Source organism: Acanthaster planci, linkage group LG14, assembly GCF_054643075.1.
Source record: "Acanthaster planci isolate LZ-2023a linkage group LG14, COTS_SCS, whole genome shotgun sequence".
In the NCBI taxonomy this organism is placed as follows: domain Eukaryota; kingdom Metazoa; phylum Echinodermata; class Asteroidea; order Valvatida; family Acanthasteridae; genus Acanthaster; species Acanthaster planci.
Window position 1 is genome coordinate 243,236 of NC_141790.1, and position 15,945 is coordinate 259,180.

The 15,945-nt window shown below is 43.9% G+C and overlaps 1 protein-coding gene across 4 annotated transcripts in view; it reads left to right on the forward strand.

Annotated features, from left to right (window-relative positions):
• LOC110977921 (uncharacterized) overlaps nt 1-14,177 on the forward strand; it is a 30,599-nt gene extending 16,422 nt beyond the window's left edge. For all 4 annotated transcript variants that reach the window (XM_022232457.2, XM_022232455.2, XM_022232458.2 and 1 more), the window contains 18 exons: nt 292-395; nt 912-983; nt 2,017-2,149; nt 2,289-2,397; nt 3,128-3,267; nt 3,687-3,843; nt 4,380-4,468; nt 4,619-4,723; nt 5,275-5,435; nt 5,644-5,743; nt 6,563-6,706; nt 7,122-7,241; nt 7,978-8,068; nt 8,436-8,560; nt 8,841-9,050; nt 9,526-9,611; nt 10,715-10,946; nt 11,103-14,177. In XM_022232457.2, the coding sequence (XP_022088149.2) occupies nt 292-395; nt 912-983; nt 2,017-2,149; nt 2,289-2,397; nt 3,128-3,267; nt 3,687-3,843; nt 4,380-4,468; nt 4,619-4,723; nt 5,275-5,435; nt 5,644-5,743; nt 6,563-6,706; nt 7,122-7,241; nt 7,978-8,068; nt 8,436-8,560; nt 8,841-9,050; nt 9,526-9,611; nt 10,715-10,946; nt 11,103-11,144 (2,220 nt within the window). In that variant the 3' untranslated portion in view covers nt 11,145-14,177. The remainder of the gene's footprint in view (nt 1-291; nt 396-911; nt 984-2,016; nt 2,150-2,288; nt 2,398-3,127; nt 3,268-3,686; nt 3,844-4,379; nt 4,469-4,618; nt 4,724-5,274; nt 5,436-5,643; nt 5,744-6,562; nt 6,707-7,121; nt 7,242-7,977; nt 8,069-8,435; nt 8,561-8,840; nt 9,051-9,525; nt 9,612-10,714; nt 10,947-11,102) is intronic.
• The last annotated feature ends 1,768 nt before the right edge of the window (nt 14,178-15,945 follow it).

Genomic DNA, 15,945 nt, shown 5'->3' on the forward strand with positions numbered 1-15,945 from the left:
AAGTGTCATTCTACGACTTTTCTTGCCCCAAGCCACTCCCATATTGAGTGCAGTGCCAAGTTAGCCAGAATGCTGTGTGATTTTAATGTACTGAAAATGAGAAGTGCTGATTGAAATGTTTTTTCTAAATGTCGTTTGCCTCGTGTTTGAATTTTGTATTAGAAATCATAATAGTGCTTTTCACTTAGCTGGAGAATAATTATAAAAGAAGAATTGAAAACCTAATAAAAAAACAGACGTATTGCAGGAAAAAAATGGAGACCAATTTCCTTGAGTGTGTGTGTTTCCCAGGCTGCAGCCACAGGGAATCCATCAGGCAGAGCTGAAGAGGACCCGGCCTACGACCTTGTTACCTCCACCTACGAACAGATGACTAAAGACAGAAATATGAATAGGTAGGGATCCCACCCACACCTACCCTGCAGTCACCAACCTAAGATAATAGGTCTGAATATAATAGTTCTGATAATAGTACTTAACTACTTTGTGCAGGGGTACCCGGTTTCGGGCACATAGGCTTTGTACACGAAGCCAGGAAACCCTAAACCAGACAAACGAGCTAGACCTTATAACAAAAGACTCTATTCTGCACTCAGAAGAAAAGACAGAGCTGCTGGGAACATATTTTCAATTGTCAATAGTGGAGGAAATCCGTCTTTGTTTTGAAAGATTATACCACTGTTTGTGGCATTCAACATGAACGGATTACCACTGGGGACAAAAGTACTCCAGCAATACAATACCACTGTACGCTATATTTTTCCATTCAAACTTCAATACCAGTGGGACAACAGTTCCATTTTGCAATGGAAAAACAGCACCCTAGCTGTGCACTTAGTTAGATGCAGTGGTTTGATTAATGATTCAAGTCTAGTTTCCTATGTTCAAAAATGTCTTACTCCTTTTTTCAGGAAGGACATCTGGGCTCACAGCCAGAGACTTCACCTCCAACCGACGGTGTCCAACCCAGAGCAGGACGTGGTGTAAGTCCCTGGGCTCTTGCTCGTGATATGTCTCAGCGTTTGTCTCCGGGGAATGGGGAGCTGTCGGACGTTCCCCACTTTCTTTGTTTTTGTTGGCAAAATCATGTCACTGAATTGAATTGGATTGGGTTGGGTAGGGTAGGGTAGGGTAGGGTTGGGTTGTGTGGGTTGGGTTGGGTGGGATTGGGTTGGATTGGGTTGGATTGGATTGGGTTGGGTTGGATTGGGATGGGTTGGGTTTGGGTTTGGTTGGGATGGGATACATGAGTTGGGTTGTGTGGGTTGGATTGGGTTGGGTTGGGATGGGTTGGGTATGAGTTTGTTTCTGCATGCAATTGGGGACCCTGAACAATAGAGGACAATAAGGTCTCTGATTGACAGAGGGTCCCTGATTGACAACTGTGTACAAAACATATGGGTGGTCTTCTAAAAAAGTTAAAGTACAAACAAAAGAGGAACAATAGGGGGTCCCCAGTTGCAGGCAAATACACACTTGTATGGGTTGTGTGTGTGGGTTGGATTGGGTTGGGTTGGGTTGGGTTGGGTTGGGCTGGGATGGGTTGGGTTGGATTTGGTTGGATTTGATTGGGATGGGTTGGGTTGGGTTTGGTTGGATTGGGTTGGGATGGGTTGGGTTGGGTTTGATTGGATTGGATTGGGATGGGTTGGGTTGAGTTTGGGTTCGGTTGGCCGGGTTCGTTGGGTTGGGTTTGGGTTGGTTGAGTTGGATTGGATTGGATTAGATTGGGTCGGGTTGTTTAGGGTGGATTGGGTTGGATTGGATTAGATTGCATTGGATTCCATTCGGATCCATTTGGCTTGAGTCTACATTTTTATTGTCCGCATCATAAAAATACAGAAATTTTGTTTCCATTGGCATATCAGCAGCAATATGAAACTATGGTAAGATGAAACGTATCAGCAATTGTGTCAAAACTCCACATATTTCTGTATATTTCTCTCTCATTTTTCCACCTGTCCTTTGCACATGTACCACACTCCTATTGTGACTTGTTTCCATTGTTGCATCCAGTGTAGAGAGTCTGGCTCCCGACGATTCAGTCCGATTGAACCTGCTGCATCTTCCTGTCAGGGTGGGCCGGCCACCCGACCCGCAGAGCCCTGAAATGAAGCAGTTCAAAGATCAGGAGAGTGCCTACTGGAAGGTAAGGGATCATCTTTGGAGAAAAAAAAGATAAAACACCAAGACTTCTCTGGTTTCTGCCAAAGAAAAAACATTTTTGACTGGCATGCTTTTTGATAGGAAACGCAACTTTACTGAAACGGTTTTATTTTTCCGTGCAGCTGTTTGCCGTAGAGCAAGTGTCTGTCTCTCTAGCCAAGAAGGTGCAAGGCGTCGTGACTGCTGTGATGTCCCCACACCAGAGATATCTGGCACTGGGATGTCTCAGAGGTAAGATATTATCCTATCTGTTGTTCATTTTCCAAGGGAATTCTTAAAGATGACGTTTTAGTGTGCGGTAAGCCGGCATGGGGTGCCCCCACCCCAGTCCAGGAGAAGATTGTATGGAAAGTGTTATTGCCAATATCATTTTAACGTATTCACGTATCAAAGTCACCTGTCTTAAGGAATTAAGGGCCACTTAATCATGGTTGTCATATTGAAAAGTCTGGATTCACAATGCCCCTGTGTCGACTGAAGCCAGCAGTGGCCATTTTACTGTGCCAAATACAAAGGTGATCATTAGCCTACATGCCATTGTAGCTATTGTTACCAGGAATGATTTAGTTATCGATGCTAAGTGAGCCTTTGTCTTAACTTTGTATTTGGCACAGTTAGATGGTCGTTGGTGGCTTCAGTGACCAGTGTGGGCTGAATTAAGGGCGTTATGTTGCTGGATTTCCTGCCTTCACAGGGCTCTTAAAGAGGGTTGGGTTGTAGGTGTTAGACAGTTGATCTGAAAGTTATAGACGAGTCCAGCCCTTTATGGTGCTTACTGCCATTGGCGGGGGCCGACAGTAGTCATGATATTTACCTCTGCCGTTACAGTTCACATGGCAGCCATACCTGTAGCTGGAAGTAGACATTCTTTTCAAACGATCTACATCACCAATAATTTCATTTCTGTACTGCGAGCTGTGTTGATTTCAACACTGGGTTTTTGTCATCACCGCGTCTGCAGGCGATGTATTGGTTTACAACGTGAGCACCGGCCAACCTTTGCCCATCCGCTGTATTCAGAACGAGAGTGCCCAAACTGATGCCGTCATACACATAGCGTGGAGTCTGGACAGCAGCCGGTTAATCACCGTCAATGAAACGGTATGACCTGCGCACTGCTTCTTGCGCGTAGCCGCTCTCCCCCAAGCGGCCCGATCCAGTACTCATACCGAATAGTTAATGTTGGCAAGACATAGTTTGATGCCGTCAAAATCGGCACAAAGGGCTAGGGTTGTGTCCAAATCTTGCCTGACTAGGCATCTATTAAAGAATGCACGGATCTCCACCACACAAACTCGACTCAAGTTGTTTGACAAACCAAACCATGAGGAAACACCACTTTACTATTTTTCATTCTCCAGGGTCTTGATTAAGTTCATGTGTGAAAACCCTTTGCCAGGTTTATTGTTTTATTGTCTAGAGAAAAACATTTGTAAAGTACTTTCAAAGTGCAGGACTAGATAGATCGCTGCTCTCTGTACACAGGGCCACAAATCTTTCCCCACTCCTTGACTCCGCAGGGCATCCTCCAAGTCTGGTCCATGTCTTCCGGTGGCGTGTCGCAGAAGGACGTCAGGGACTTGGAGGTGAAGACCCAGACGGGGCTGCCCGCGCCTTCGCAGCTGACCCAACTCTTGGCCCTGGACGCCGACCGGTCGGACTTCAACTTCAAAGAAGGTACGGATCGCAGGAGCGCAGTATGCTTCTGTTGCTGTGTAGAGGCCTGTGCCGTTAGGGGAATGCCAGTTTATTACTTTTGGCCGAGGAGCTCACGCTGTGCGCCGTGCAGTGCATTTTGTACATGGTCAAGTGACGTCATCTGCGACTGCATGCTCTCCTATATCTCGAAAGTAGTTTTAATAATGGAAAGCACTTTGATCTAAGTTAAAAGCATTAGATAAAAAAAACCTGTTGTTATTATTGTTATAATTATCACATACTCTCAAGAAATCTTACTTTAATTGGTGTACCGACTATATCTGGAAAAAATTGTCTCTTTTCAGCCTTCCACTAGAGTGCATTCCCCTCTCTCCAGACTTTGTCAGTAGCTGTGATCTTTTTTCCCCACATCCAATATGGAGCTCATTTATGCTGTTCTCCGACCTGAACAACTCTTCACTTGGTTCAAAACTCCGTGATGAGACATTAGTTGCTGACGTGAAAATTTAGCATCAAATGGGGAATTACCCCAGTTACTTATTTCATTTCTCCAGGGCCACTGAAAGAGACCGGTGCCCAGACGTCTGCAGTCAGTCCCAAAATGGCCGTCTTCCATCCAACTCACACCTTGCTTGCCACACAGGTATTACAGTTCTTGTCTTCTTGAAGTCACAGTTACCGTGGTTTTTTTAACGACGATGGTCTTTTCAGAACTGTAGGTGCTGCTTTAGATTTAGTGCTTTGATTTTTCATTTCTGAGCTATTGAAATTCCTCTTTTTGTTGTGACGACAGAATACTGTTGTCATTGGTCTCGAGAACGGTGACATCCTGAAATGCAACGTCAGCGCCTCTCCCGACGCTGTCCAGCAACAGATGGCGACAGCTTCCCACTCTGTGGTAAGTCCCAAGCATCCTCCATTCCCTCACAGTTCTGCTCTTGGTCCCCATTTTTGCTCATTTTCGGCTTGAGACTTGAGGAGGGAGAATGATGTCACTTCAGGAAAGAATCTCTATTCCAAGATGATCAGGCAGTGAATTTGCAAGACTCAGATATTGGTTTATTTTGAAAGAGGCCACGTCAGACCAGAAAATTTTTAATTTTTGATTTGCTGCTGCCCTGAATATCTTTACACCATGTTGGCCTTTTGTCAGCTATCTCAATAAGTCTGTGTTCATAGCTAGACACGTCCTAAGGATTTTGTCTACATTTGTGTCAGCTAATGTCGTGCAGTAGCCATGTGGTGTATACTTTGTATTTTAACAATGTTAACAACACCGAAATGCTGAACTCTATCTGGTCATGCACCTGGTCTTTGCATTCCCAATCCACTGTAACCCAACAAAACCAGATGTTGGATTCTAATAGATCTGGTTGGGAATCGGGCTCAATCAAAAGAAGTGTAGAAAGGGGTAACGATAGGTTTCGTACTTAATAATCAAAACTGCAGGTGACTCTAGATACACAGGCGAATTACATTGGTGAAAACGTCCCAGTGGAGCTGTGCCGCTGCCATAAGTCTGCCCTCATCTTTCTGGGCTTCGCGAGTTCCCATGGCAACATGGTTTCCATGGATACTAGCGGTTTGATCTGTGAATGGCATTGCAGCAGGTGAGACTAAACAAATGTTTAAGTATTATTTAAAATTGTGGCTTACTTGGGCTACATTTGGAGCCCTGAGGCTGAATTAAATTGGCAGATACTCTTGAGAATGTTATCAAAAAATATATTTTTAAGGTCAATTGGAAAGTAAAAACACTTGGAGATGCATGTGTTTCAGTAAATACTTGTGACTTTGACATGATCTTTGTGACCACAGGGAAACGTTCAGCCATTTTGGCTGGTTCCAGCCGAGTGCCAAGTACCAGTTAGAATTGGCCGAGGGAGTGTATGCACCTAGACCAGATGATGCCCCAAAGGTAAACACAGCCTTTAAACCATGTTTTCTCTTCCATTTTTCTAGTCCAGCGAACCAACAGAAATAAAAGATGGCCCAAACTTTAAAAGTAGAATCTGGTTGAAACACCTTGAAGCATAAGAGGCTAGTTTTATATATCTCTAGTAAAATGTGTTTCTCACGTGTTTCAACAGATTTTGGCAGAACAGTGAAAGATAGTCGAGAATTTGCTGTCCAAAGATGCAAGTGCGTCAGGGAGAAGTTAATTTTTAATTTACGTCAGTGCAAGGGCAAAATCCATAATCGGGCTGGAGTATTACCATATTTTGACAGCCTATTCCGTCACAAATATTGCGCAATCTGACCAATCACAAGGCTTGTTCTAGCAGCCTGCAACGCATGTCACAGGATGCTTTTCTTAAACGTTGCAGCATATCGAACAAAAACACTAACAAACATACAGACATAAACTAGAAGTTCTAAAACACGTTTGTACTAACGGGATTTAAAATTCGTCATTGCCAACTTGAGATATTTAAAGTTGAATATGGACAAATATTGCTGAATCAGCAGGGAAAGGACTGATTATAATGAAGAATTTTATTTCCACACAAATGTACCCAGTTGGCTCTCATTCCTCGCCGCATTAGCATTGTTTGTTTTCTTTTAAACCTCAGTGGTCTTCTCTTTTCATAGTTGATTATCAGCTCTTGATTTATCTTGAAAACTTCAACTTTTTTTAACAAAGATGAGTCTCTGGAACGATGAATTCCTAGCATTCATTTTAGCCCCCAATTCGTTTGGTTTATAATCTTTCCGCTGTTCCTTTTCGCTGTTTGAGGTCCATTTTAACGATACCGACCTCGCCGAGAAGAAGATGAGCCGACAGGAGAGACTGGCGGCGAGGGAGAAAGCTCAGCAGCGACTGGACAAGCTACCGGTGGGCATCCTGTGGCACCAAGAAATGAACACAAGCTCCACATTGGTAAGGAGAGAAACAGACAGACAGCAAGACAAAAATGGAGCGACAGAAGTCCATGGGGATAAATTAGCGAGGACACGTTTATCAGCAATTTTACCGAATGCGAGTTCGGGGCCTTAGAGTTACAGACAGTGAAATATTGTGCACCTCATAAATGCTAGTTATTCATTATCATAGTCATCACTTTCAGCCATTATCTACCCACAGCAAGGCAAAGGCCACCCCAAGCGGGTGCCAATTGGTCCCATCCTTTGCTGTTTTCCTCTGTGTAATGCCCTTGAACTGCATCATCTCATCTTTCCGTCTTGTTTTTTTGGTCATTCCTGGTTACGTGAACCTGTCTCCGTCGGTCACCATTCTGTGCACAGCTTTGTCCACCTGTTGGTCAGGTTAGTGCATATTGTTATTATTATTTCAGCTCCAGATTTACCGGCCCGAGGAAGTGCAAGAGGCGGGTAGTGTCTTCCACGGGATTGTCCGACACGCCACCATGGACCAGCTACTCAAGCATTACACCTACTACTGCCAGCCAGCCAAGGTACGCCAGTCCAAAACTTGGCAACCTGACTACTTCTGCTGCCTCGCTTACGGAAGAGTTTACGAATGGGGTTCAGTCTGCCAATATGAGTAGCAGGTCGCCAGATCCACTGTTGAGTTTTTCAGGTCTATAACGGAATCGTGAACAATAAAAATCAACATGTTTCACCGGCATGGTGGCCATTTACCGGTAAATCAGGCTGCCAAAATGAGTGAATGTATGAAAGCACAGAGCTTAGTTTGCTCTTTCAACTGTAAACTAAAAACATAATTACTGAAAAAAATTGCCGTCAGACTCCTGTGGGATCTGGTCAGAAATGCTTGAAACGAAAAGACTCTTGGTGAGCTTGCTGTTTACGTCCAGGCACTGTTGTGACAATCTGCGCGGCTTAAACTTTCAGTGTTTTTTTGGTAAACAATTTTTGTATCTCTTGAAAACCAAAGTGTTCAGATTGCTACAAGGTTTGATGGTGGTGTGACAGCTCAAGTAACCATTGAGCTACCCTACTGTGTTGTGTGAGGATGCGTCTGACACACTTGGCCATCGATGGCAGCAACACTGACGTCTATGGGAAGCGGATTCAGCCGGTTGCAAAGATGCGTGTGTGTTTGCTAGCCGTAGCCAATTTTGGATAGGGCTTTGAAGGCCACTTCACAAGCAGATACTGTCCTGTTTTTGGTAGCCATCTCAATGTTCAAATTTTCCTGTAATTATTATTATTATTTTTTTTTTTCAGAATTTCTGCAGCCGTGTTCTACAGGTCTGTCAGTCAGCCAGTGGCAGAACGCTTGTACTCATGCTTTTATTCCCAGCATTTTCCCCCAAAGGTGGGTCCAGCAAAGGGTATGGAGTCTGCCGCGGGTCTTTCCACAAATCCCCTCATAATTCCAGTCACAGCGTCCTTTCCACAACTGTTGCCCCGGTTTATTTCTTTTTTAAATGTCGCTCAACACGTTCAGATATAATGAATCACAAAGTTTTAAGTTATTCATCAGCACAAATGACATTGGTTTGCAAAAACGAACGTTTATTTCATCGCTGTCATTTTGACTCTCGGGTTCTCAACATGAAAAAATTAACCTCACTTTCAACTCAGTATGGCCGACTTGCAAAAAAGGCCAGTTGCAGTGTACGACTTGACTTTGGTCTTTAACAATGAGCATTTGTCTCTGCGGATCCGTCTCAATTCTGCAGGCCCGCATATCACTTTTGTGTCCCTGAACCTGAAGGAGATGAGCGTCGATGACATGCGCATCGATGTGAGCCTCAGCGAGGACGAATACGACTGGTGCTTGAATGATGACATCTGCAGCTTTGGGGTAGGTTGAAGTAATTATTTCAACCATTTTGAGGTTAACTCTATTGCGACAAATGAAATCAACTATCTGCTCTCTTTTGCTTTTTGAAATTGTTTAGTTTTTGGTTTAAAAAAATTTAGAAAGGATTGGTAACAGAAAACACAGCTCCAGTGATTTGGACATTTGATAGAAATTTTATTCAAAATTGCAGTTTCATTTATTTCAAAGGAGCACAGGATTTCAACCCCCCCCCAAAAAATGATTAAGATACAAAGTTACCACTACTCGTTTTTAATTCCAGCTGACTCCAGTCGTAGCTGCCACTGGTACCTCGTACCTGATTGCTGGCATCCTGGGCACAGTGCATGTCTTCTCCATGGAGACTGCCTCCGAGGTCATGTCAGCCGGCATGGAAGCCCTGGGCGGATCCAAGGCCAAGAAGTTGGCTGAGAGGTTGTCATTGTCGGTATCCACTTCCATGGGAAACATAAACATCTTGAGTTACGCAGCGGTGAGAACTGTTAAGTTTTGGGTTCCTCATTTTGGTAGAAGGTGCTCCTACTTTCTGTGGGGTATTTGGTACGGCTAACCTCCTTCACATAATGCTGTAAAGGAAGTGCTGGGTTTTGCAATGTATTGTGGGTGGTTTGCTACCTTAATCAGCAAATATTACATTCAGCCTGCACATGCCACGCAAAACTGCACATGTTGACCTGTGTTACTGCTGAAATTCTGTCCAATGAGAGCTTTAAGAAATTGGCCTCTCCCTGTATATTAAGGCAGAGGGTACAAGCAAATTGGACATGGAGGGTGGATTTTGCATTTCGCTTGCATCCACCAGATAATTTGCAACAAGTGTAATGGTTTGGTGGATTTGATTGGCTTGCTCAACCAGGTCACATTTGCCTGTTCTCAGAAAAAGGAAGTCTTTGTTCATGACAGTTATCTGTCTTTCTACTGAGTTTGATCATGTCTTACTTCTTCAGAAGCACAACTCAGTTGACATGCTGCAGTTGGTGGACAAGAACTTGGTGAAGCCGAGACGACGCGTCTATGAGTCTTACTTGAATTGGTGAGTTCTTTGTGTAGCCTTTCCTGGCATTTTGCTCTGACCGTTAGGACATTGCAGAGTCACACTGTAAATGTTGCTCTGCCGTCACAGTCATCGTGTCCATCTCACCAGTCATTCCTGCTGTCATCAAAGGTGATGCCACCCCCATTGTCTCCGTTATCATGACCGCCATCTTCACCACTGTGATATCTGTATCTTCAGCGCCCTCTCACTAGCATCCATCTCCACCCTCTCACCAGCATCCACCACCACTCCCCTCTCACCACCATCCATCCCACCATCTTCACCACCCTTTCACCACCATCTTCACCACCCTTTCATCAGCATCCATCGCCACCCTCTCACCACCATCTCACAAGCATCTATCACCACCCTCTCATCAGCTCTATTACCACCACCCACCACCATCCATCCCATCTTCACCACCCTTTCACCACCATCTCTGCCCTCTCACCACCATCTTCACCATCATCATTACTGCCATCTTCATCACCATCTCATCACCATTACTGCCTTTTTTTTTCACCACCATTATTACCACTATCATCAAATCTCTCGTCACCATCATGATTACCGTAATCATCTACTCACTGCCACTTTCCCCACATCTTCACACCCACTGCCATCATCATCACTATTAGTCTGTTAAAAGCATGGCGGACGCAATAGGAGGGGGCTATTTGAAGTGGCTAAATTCGGAGCAAACACAAAAGATTTTACCCAAACCAAATCCGCCCCAAGCCGAAGTGCACCCCCAATCGGCGAAAAGAAAGACAAGCGGGTTCTTGCGCATGTTCTGTTTTTACGCAAAGACCAAACATGCCAGAGTAAACTAGTTACGCATACTCAGTGTGTTCCGCGTCAAACATGCATGTATTTGCGCGCCTCATGGCTCGCCTTTGCAGCGAGTAGAAAAAAAAAATACGCCCTCTTCTGTTCCAAACGGAGCAGATAGCACGCTCCTATTGTGTCCACCATGCTTCTAAAAGGCTGACTGTCCCCACCATGAGCACTCCTTTTCCTTTAAGACCCCTCTCGCCCGCTGCCTCTCTCAAATAACCCATTCTGCCTGCCTCGCCTCTCCCTTCCCCCCTCTCAAGCAGGAAAGGAAGGAAATCCGACGTCCCACCAGAGCAGCAGCACCGCCACCGGGTCTGGACGATGGACAATGACACGGACCGCAATGTGGAACTCTACGCCCGCAGGCTGGTGCTGCAGCTGGCCGACATTGCGGTCTACATGTCGGAACGCTTGAACGTGGACGCCAACCGACTCAAGCAGTTCTGGAAGGAGGACAAGATCAACGCCGAAAGTGACCTGCTGCAGAGGATATTGGTAAGGCCGGTTTTCATGTCGCACGGTTGGGGTTAATCAGGCCTCACGAAATTCAGAGAATGGCATTTAGTTAATACACCAGGAGAGCCATGTTTTACATCATTGTTGATTTTTGTAAGAGATGGCACCTTTATTTGTGGACTTGGATATTTTCAGGACCGGAGGAGAGGGAATTCAACTGCTGTAAGTGACGCATGAGAGTGAGGAACTGCTGCTCTGTCACAGCACTGCACCGGCCTGGAGATTAGAGCCTCATATTGAGATATCAGCAATCGACAAACTATGGCAGTTATATGTGTTGTGATTTGCTTCTACTCAAGTTTGTAAAAGAGCAGCTGAATGGACCTTGTTCCCTCGAAATGAGGAATAAGTTACTCAGGTTGTTGTCCCGGAAACAAAAGCCACTGGCATTTGCCTCTTTGCGTAGCTATACTGGGTTACCGGCCAAAGTGTGTGCAGTGTGTGTTTTGCTCGTGACCGGCTCTCGGCTGTTTTTCCTTAGTGCGAAAACAAAGGCCCTTGCAATAGTTCTCTTGGAGCCGCTGGCTAGTAGCTGCAATCACTTCTCACAGACCTCGTCTGAAACAGGCTTCCAGAGCTACGGTTGTTGTCAGCACGTCCCTTCAAATTTCAAATACGTTGCTTGTAACAAGTGGTCGGAAGACACTTTCACAGGATCACTTGGGAGTATGACCATATTGGGACAGGCTGTTTATGTCACACCCCCAGCGCTCTGTGGTGCGTGGTTCTGGCTGTGTGTTTTGGTCTGGCAGCAAACCCCATCTTTATCCAGAACGCCATGCTTGTGCCAGCTTTTCGTCATCCTCACATACGGTACCTTGAAACAACCACAGTCAGTCACGCAGTTCGTTGGCCTGACATAAGCCCGGGCAAAATGCCACAATTCTTGTCCACTTTAACTCTGAATATCTGAGTTGGCACCAAGGAATTTCTTATCGCATCCGTAAGAGTCAGGTTTAGAACATGTACATGTAGGTGATTTCTGTACTGTACATGTACATTTGTTTTGTGCAGACGATCAGATTTTTGAAATTGCAACATTTCAGTTGCTGTTTTCTGCTTCATATATTCCAGCGCTTATTAGGATAGCATGCCGTCCCATGAAAACTCCCACAATTCTTTGCGGCCTGCAAGAAAGACCTTCATGATTGGCCAGAATTCTGCCCTGTGTGTGTAATGAAACAGCCTTTCCTCATTTGGTTATACTCCTGACTGTTAATACATGATGACACTGCAGGGAAAGTATCGCTCACATCATGACTGGTTCCCACCTGTTACGTTTTGAAGTCTAGATTGTAATGATGTTGTCAGGAACCGGCCTAGTATAAAAAGGCTTTGATGGATGGACAGCAAATGCAAACCAGGGAAAGAGAAGTTGGCCTGCTTCGGTTGCCGTCATTGCTAGACTAGGAAGTGAATTGCGCCCTCTTTAGTGCTACACAAAGTCAATACGTCCTCACTTGTGTGGGGGTGCACTATCCCAATTCAAGGAAACTTCTCCGCCAGGCCGAGGTGCTTAAAAAGTACCCCTACAAATTTTCTGAAAAGAGGGGTTGTGTGGGCCAAGAAATTGTAGGATTGTGTCAGTATGGCCCAGGATCATCTCTGTAGATTCAGGGGCACCCATCTGGGGCAAAGCAGGCAAAAATTTTATTTAAAATTTGTCAGAAGAGCTTGAGAAATGTGAGGAATTTATTTGAAAAATGGCTGTTGAGAAGACTTGGGAACATTCACTTTTTTTTTGGGGGGGGGTGAGTTTGTTTTGGGCAGATAATTACAAAAAGTCATTGGTTAACCTACTAAAATCTGAAAATCAAATGAAATCTGAAGGACCAAACAACACAGGTTTTTTGGTTTGAGAGGCATCAGGAGCTTCAGTTGCCTGCCATGGGGCTCCAAAATTGGTTGATTTTACGCTGTTTTCAATGGAGCTTGAATTGTAAACATATTTTCCTGCCCTCTTGACCATTGAACTATCTTCATTCCTTTTCAAGGTTCCTTTGGGGAAGTGGTAAGTGGTATTTGGAAAATGGGTCAGAGTTCAGTTTGTTTCTGGGTTTGGGGTTGTTTTTTCGAGGCCAATCTGGAACGGAAGTGTAACTTCCCAACGACCCCTTACAGGTTAACCTTGGTCACCGTGACAGACCTGAGAAAGATTAGCCCCTAAAAAATGATCTGCGACTTGGAATGTCTGTCCGAAAAAAAAAAATAGAGCGACTGGAGGACAGGTTCACTTTCTGATGCTTTTAACTTTTCAGCTGTTCAAACAAACTTGGAAAACTGGTCATTGAGAGTTTACCGAAGCTGTCTCTGTTTTATGAGCAGGTGTTAATAGAGGGCGCTTTTACAGTAGCCGCAGTGTACGTTGGAATGTCCTTTTTGTTTTTTGGTTTAACTACCAAATCAAAAGGCTGCATTTGGACGGAGAAAAAACATCGTCTTTCAGTCATGCCCTTTTTCCATTGTATTCAATGCATGTTTTAGAAGCAAAATACTTGATGTTTGTTCCTTTTTTGTTTGCTTTTCGCATTTCATTTTTTAATAGGCTCACTTGACATTACACAGGGACAAAAATGTTATGACAGAGATTGGGAGAGTCATTGCGGAAATACACAGAAAACAAACAAATGTAAAGTTTATATTTCAATACTTAAAAACGCATCTGAAATTGACAAAGATAAATGTCCTATTTTTGTGAACAGACAAAGCTTATTGTTAGTGTATATATTTAATTTATACTTTTCACATTGTGAATTAATAAAACCCAGGTTTTTCTTCCAAGAGCCAATTTATATCATCCATCCAATTTTTATGTAAGATTTGAGGCTATGTATGAAGAAACGTTTCATTATATATCATTTATTGTTTCAAAATTGAACTTGAAAACACACGCAATATCTGCAGTTCTAGTAAGAAAGGAATGTTTAAGTTTTTTTCTTTCAAAATTCTCTTCTGCTTTTTTAAATTAGATGTTTATTTTTCTTGCAATGCGAAAACAATTTACTTTTGTATACCATCTGTGTGAGACTATTATTTTTATTCCATTTTGATTTGGATAGGAGTGCATGCAATACATTGTCTAGCGAAGGAAAAAAAGAAAAAAATCATTATCTGTACTCCAATCACCTCCGTTCACTGTAGATTTATCCCCCAGAACATCCAGACGGTAATGTCGACATTCTCGAATTAAACCCTTCGTCTCCCAAGGCATTCGGTTCTTCCAAAATGTCACCGTCCCTGGTTTTGAAAAGATGTCTAGAACTCCCCCCCCCCCCACGCGCCGGTTGGCTAACATTGCCAGACGTGTTTAGACCTGTCTCTTGATTCTTCATCGGTTTTTTGTCCCTTCTCTTTCTGCTGTTGAAGATCCCCCCCCCCGTCTTACCCGTTGTTATTTGCATCTTACTGTACAAAGTGAATTACAGGAAAAGAAATACTGTTTGTCGCAACGGACAAGAGTTGAGGGGAATGATGGAGTATTTTTTCCCTCGTTCTGTTTGGACTGGGCGTAACTTATATAGCTTTCCCGATGTCTTTTTTCTCCTCTTGATCCCGTTTTGATCCCAGTGGTAAATTCATATTTCAATTTAATTCAGCAGCATAATTTTTATTTCTGTGATATATGGTAATTTGCTGATTTCGTAGACCTTGTTTATAGTGTAGTTCAGTCATTTTTAAAACTTTATTTTGCCAGTGAAAGCAATCTGTGAATCAAACGGAAGTCAGGAATATATATAAGCAAAACGTGACAGCGTGAGGAAGGGTCGTTACAAAAATGACTTTCAAAACCCCAAAAGGGAAGTCGAGTCGAGTCCATTTAAAAAAAAAAAGTGACTCACCCGATGTAGAGGGAGGATGGCCAATCGTATACGAAAGAGTTCAATTACATCTTTTCTCTTCCCATTTCGACTTGGACTTTTTGAAGAAGCGATTTCACCGATGGAGAGCAATGGTGTTTTTAATACCGACAGTCGAAGTTTAGATTTCACTCGGTCGGAGGAACAAGAGACCGTTTAGCAGTGGCCCAAGGATGTTATCACCTATTCCAACCATTGTATCCCGCAAAAAAAGAAGAATGTTGCTTAGCCTCGAGGCAGGCAGATGAAGTAGTCATCGTCTGTTTTGCTTCCTCCATGGTCTGATGGGATGCGATTGCCGAGCGATGTTTTCAAGCCCAGACTATTTTGCAGGTAGCGATGACAATCTCAGCTTCTTGTTTTGTTGAGTATTCGAATGTTTTCTCTTGGAGGTGACATTTTGAATGATCTGTGTTGTTGATTTCTTTTAAGTGTACGACATAACTCGCGCAAGCAGGAAAGGAAGGAAACCGTACCAGGTGAGGTGGACAAACGTACATCCCCATTGATTGTAGCTCCGCCCCCTTATGAGTATAATGTATCGGATGATGTGTATAATTATTTTTTAACAGTTTTGAAGGGCCCCTCGTTTTCGTTGGGACCTTCTTCTCTGCTCTTATTTCCAATGTGGTGCAATATGAAACCATTTTTGGCAGTAAGAAAAGAATTTTCGAATGGACACAGCTCCGCGGTTCAACTGAGTTGGCATGCATTGCAAGTGGCGCGTTCAGAAAATGACGTCATTTCACCGCGCCTCTCGGCAAATATTGCTGTCGAACCGACAAGCCTGATAGGGCAATACAGGTGATTCACAATAGTGCGCCACCAAGAGTTTGCAACACGTTGGCCAATCATAACGCACGAAAGTTGTCGACCCTTTCCAAACGCGCACTGGGTCGACAAATTTTGCGCACTGTGATTGGCCAGCGCGCTCCAAACTCTTGGGGGCGCACTATTGTGAAACGGCCGTATTGAACACTGAAATGATAAATCTTAAGTTTGCCTTATGTTTGTTCCTTTCACGTAGGGCCTACTTTTAGCTTCGAAAATGTAATATGCCGCACCGATTTTTTTCTATCAAGATTACGCACGTCGCATCGTGTGTGTTCCTTTTGCAAACA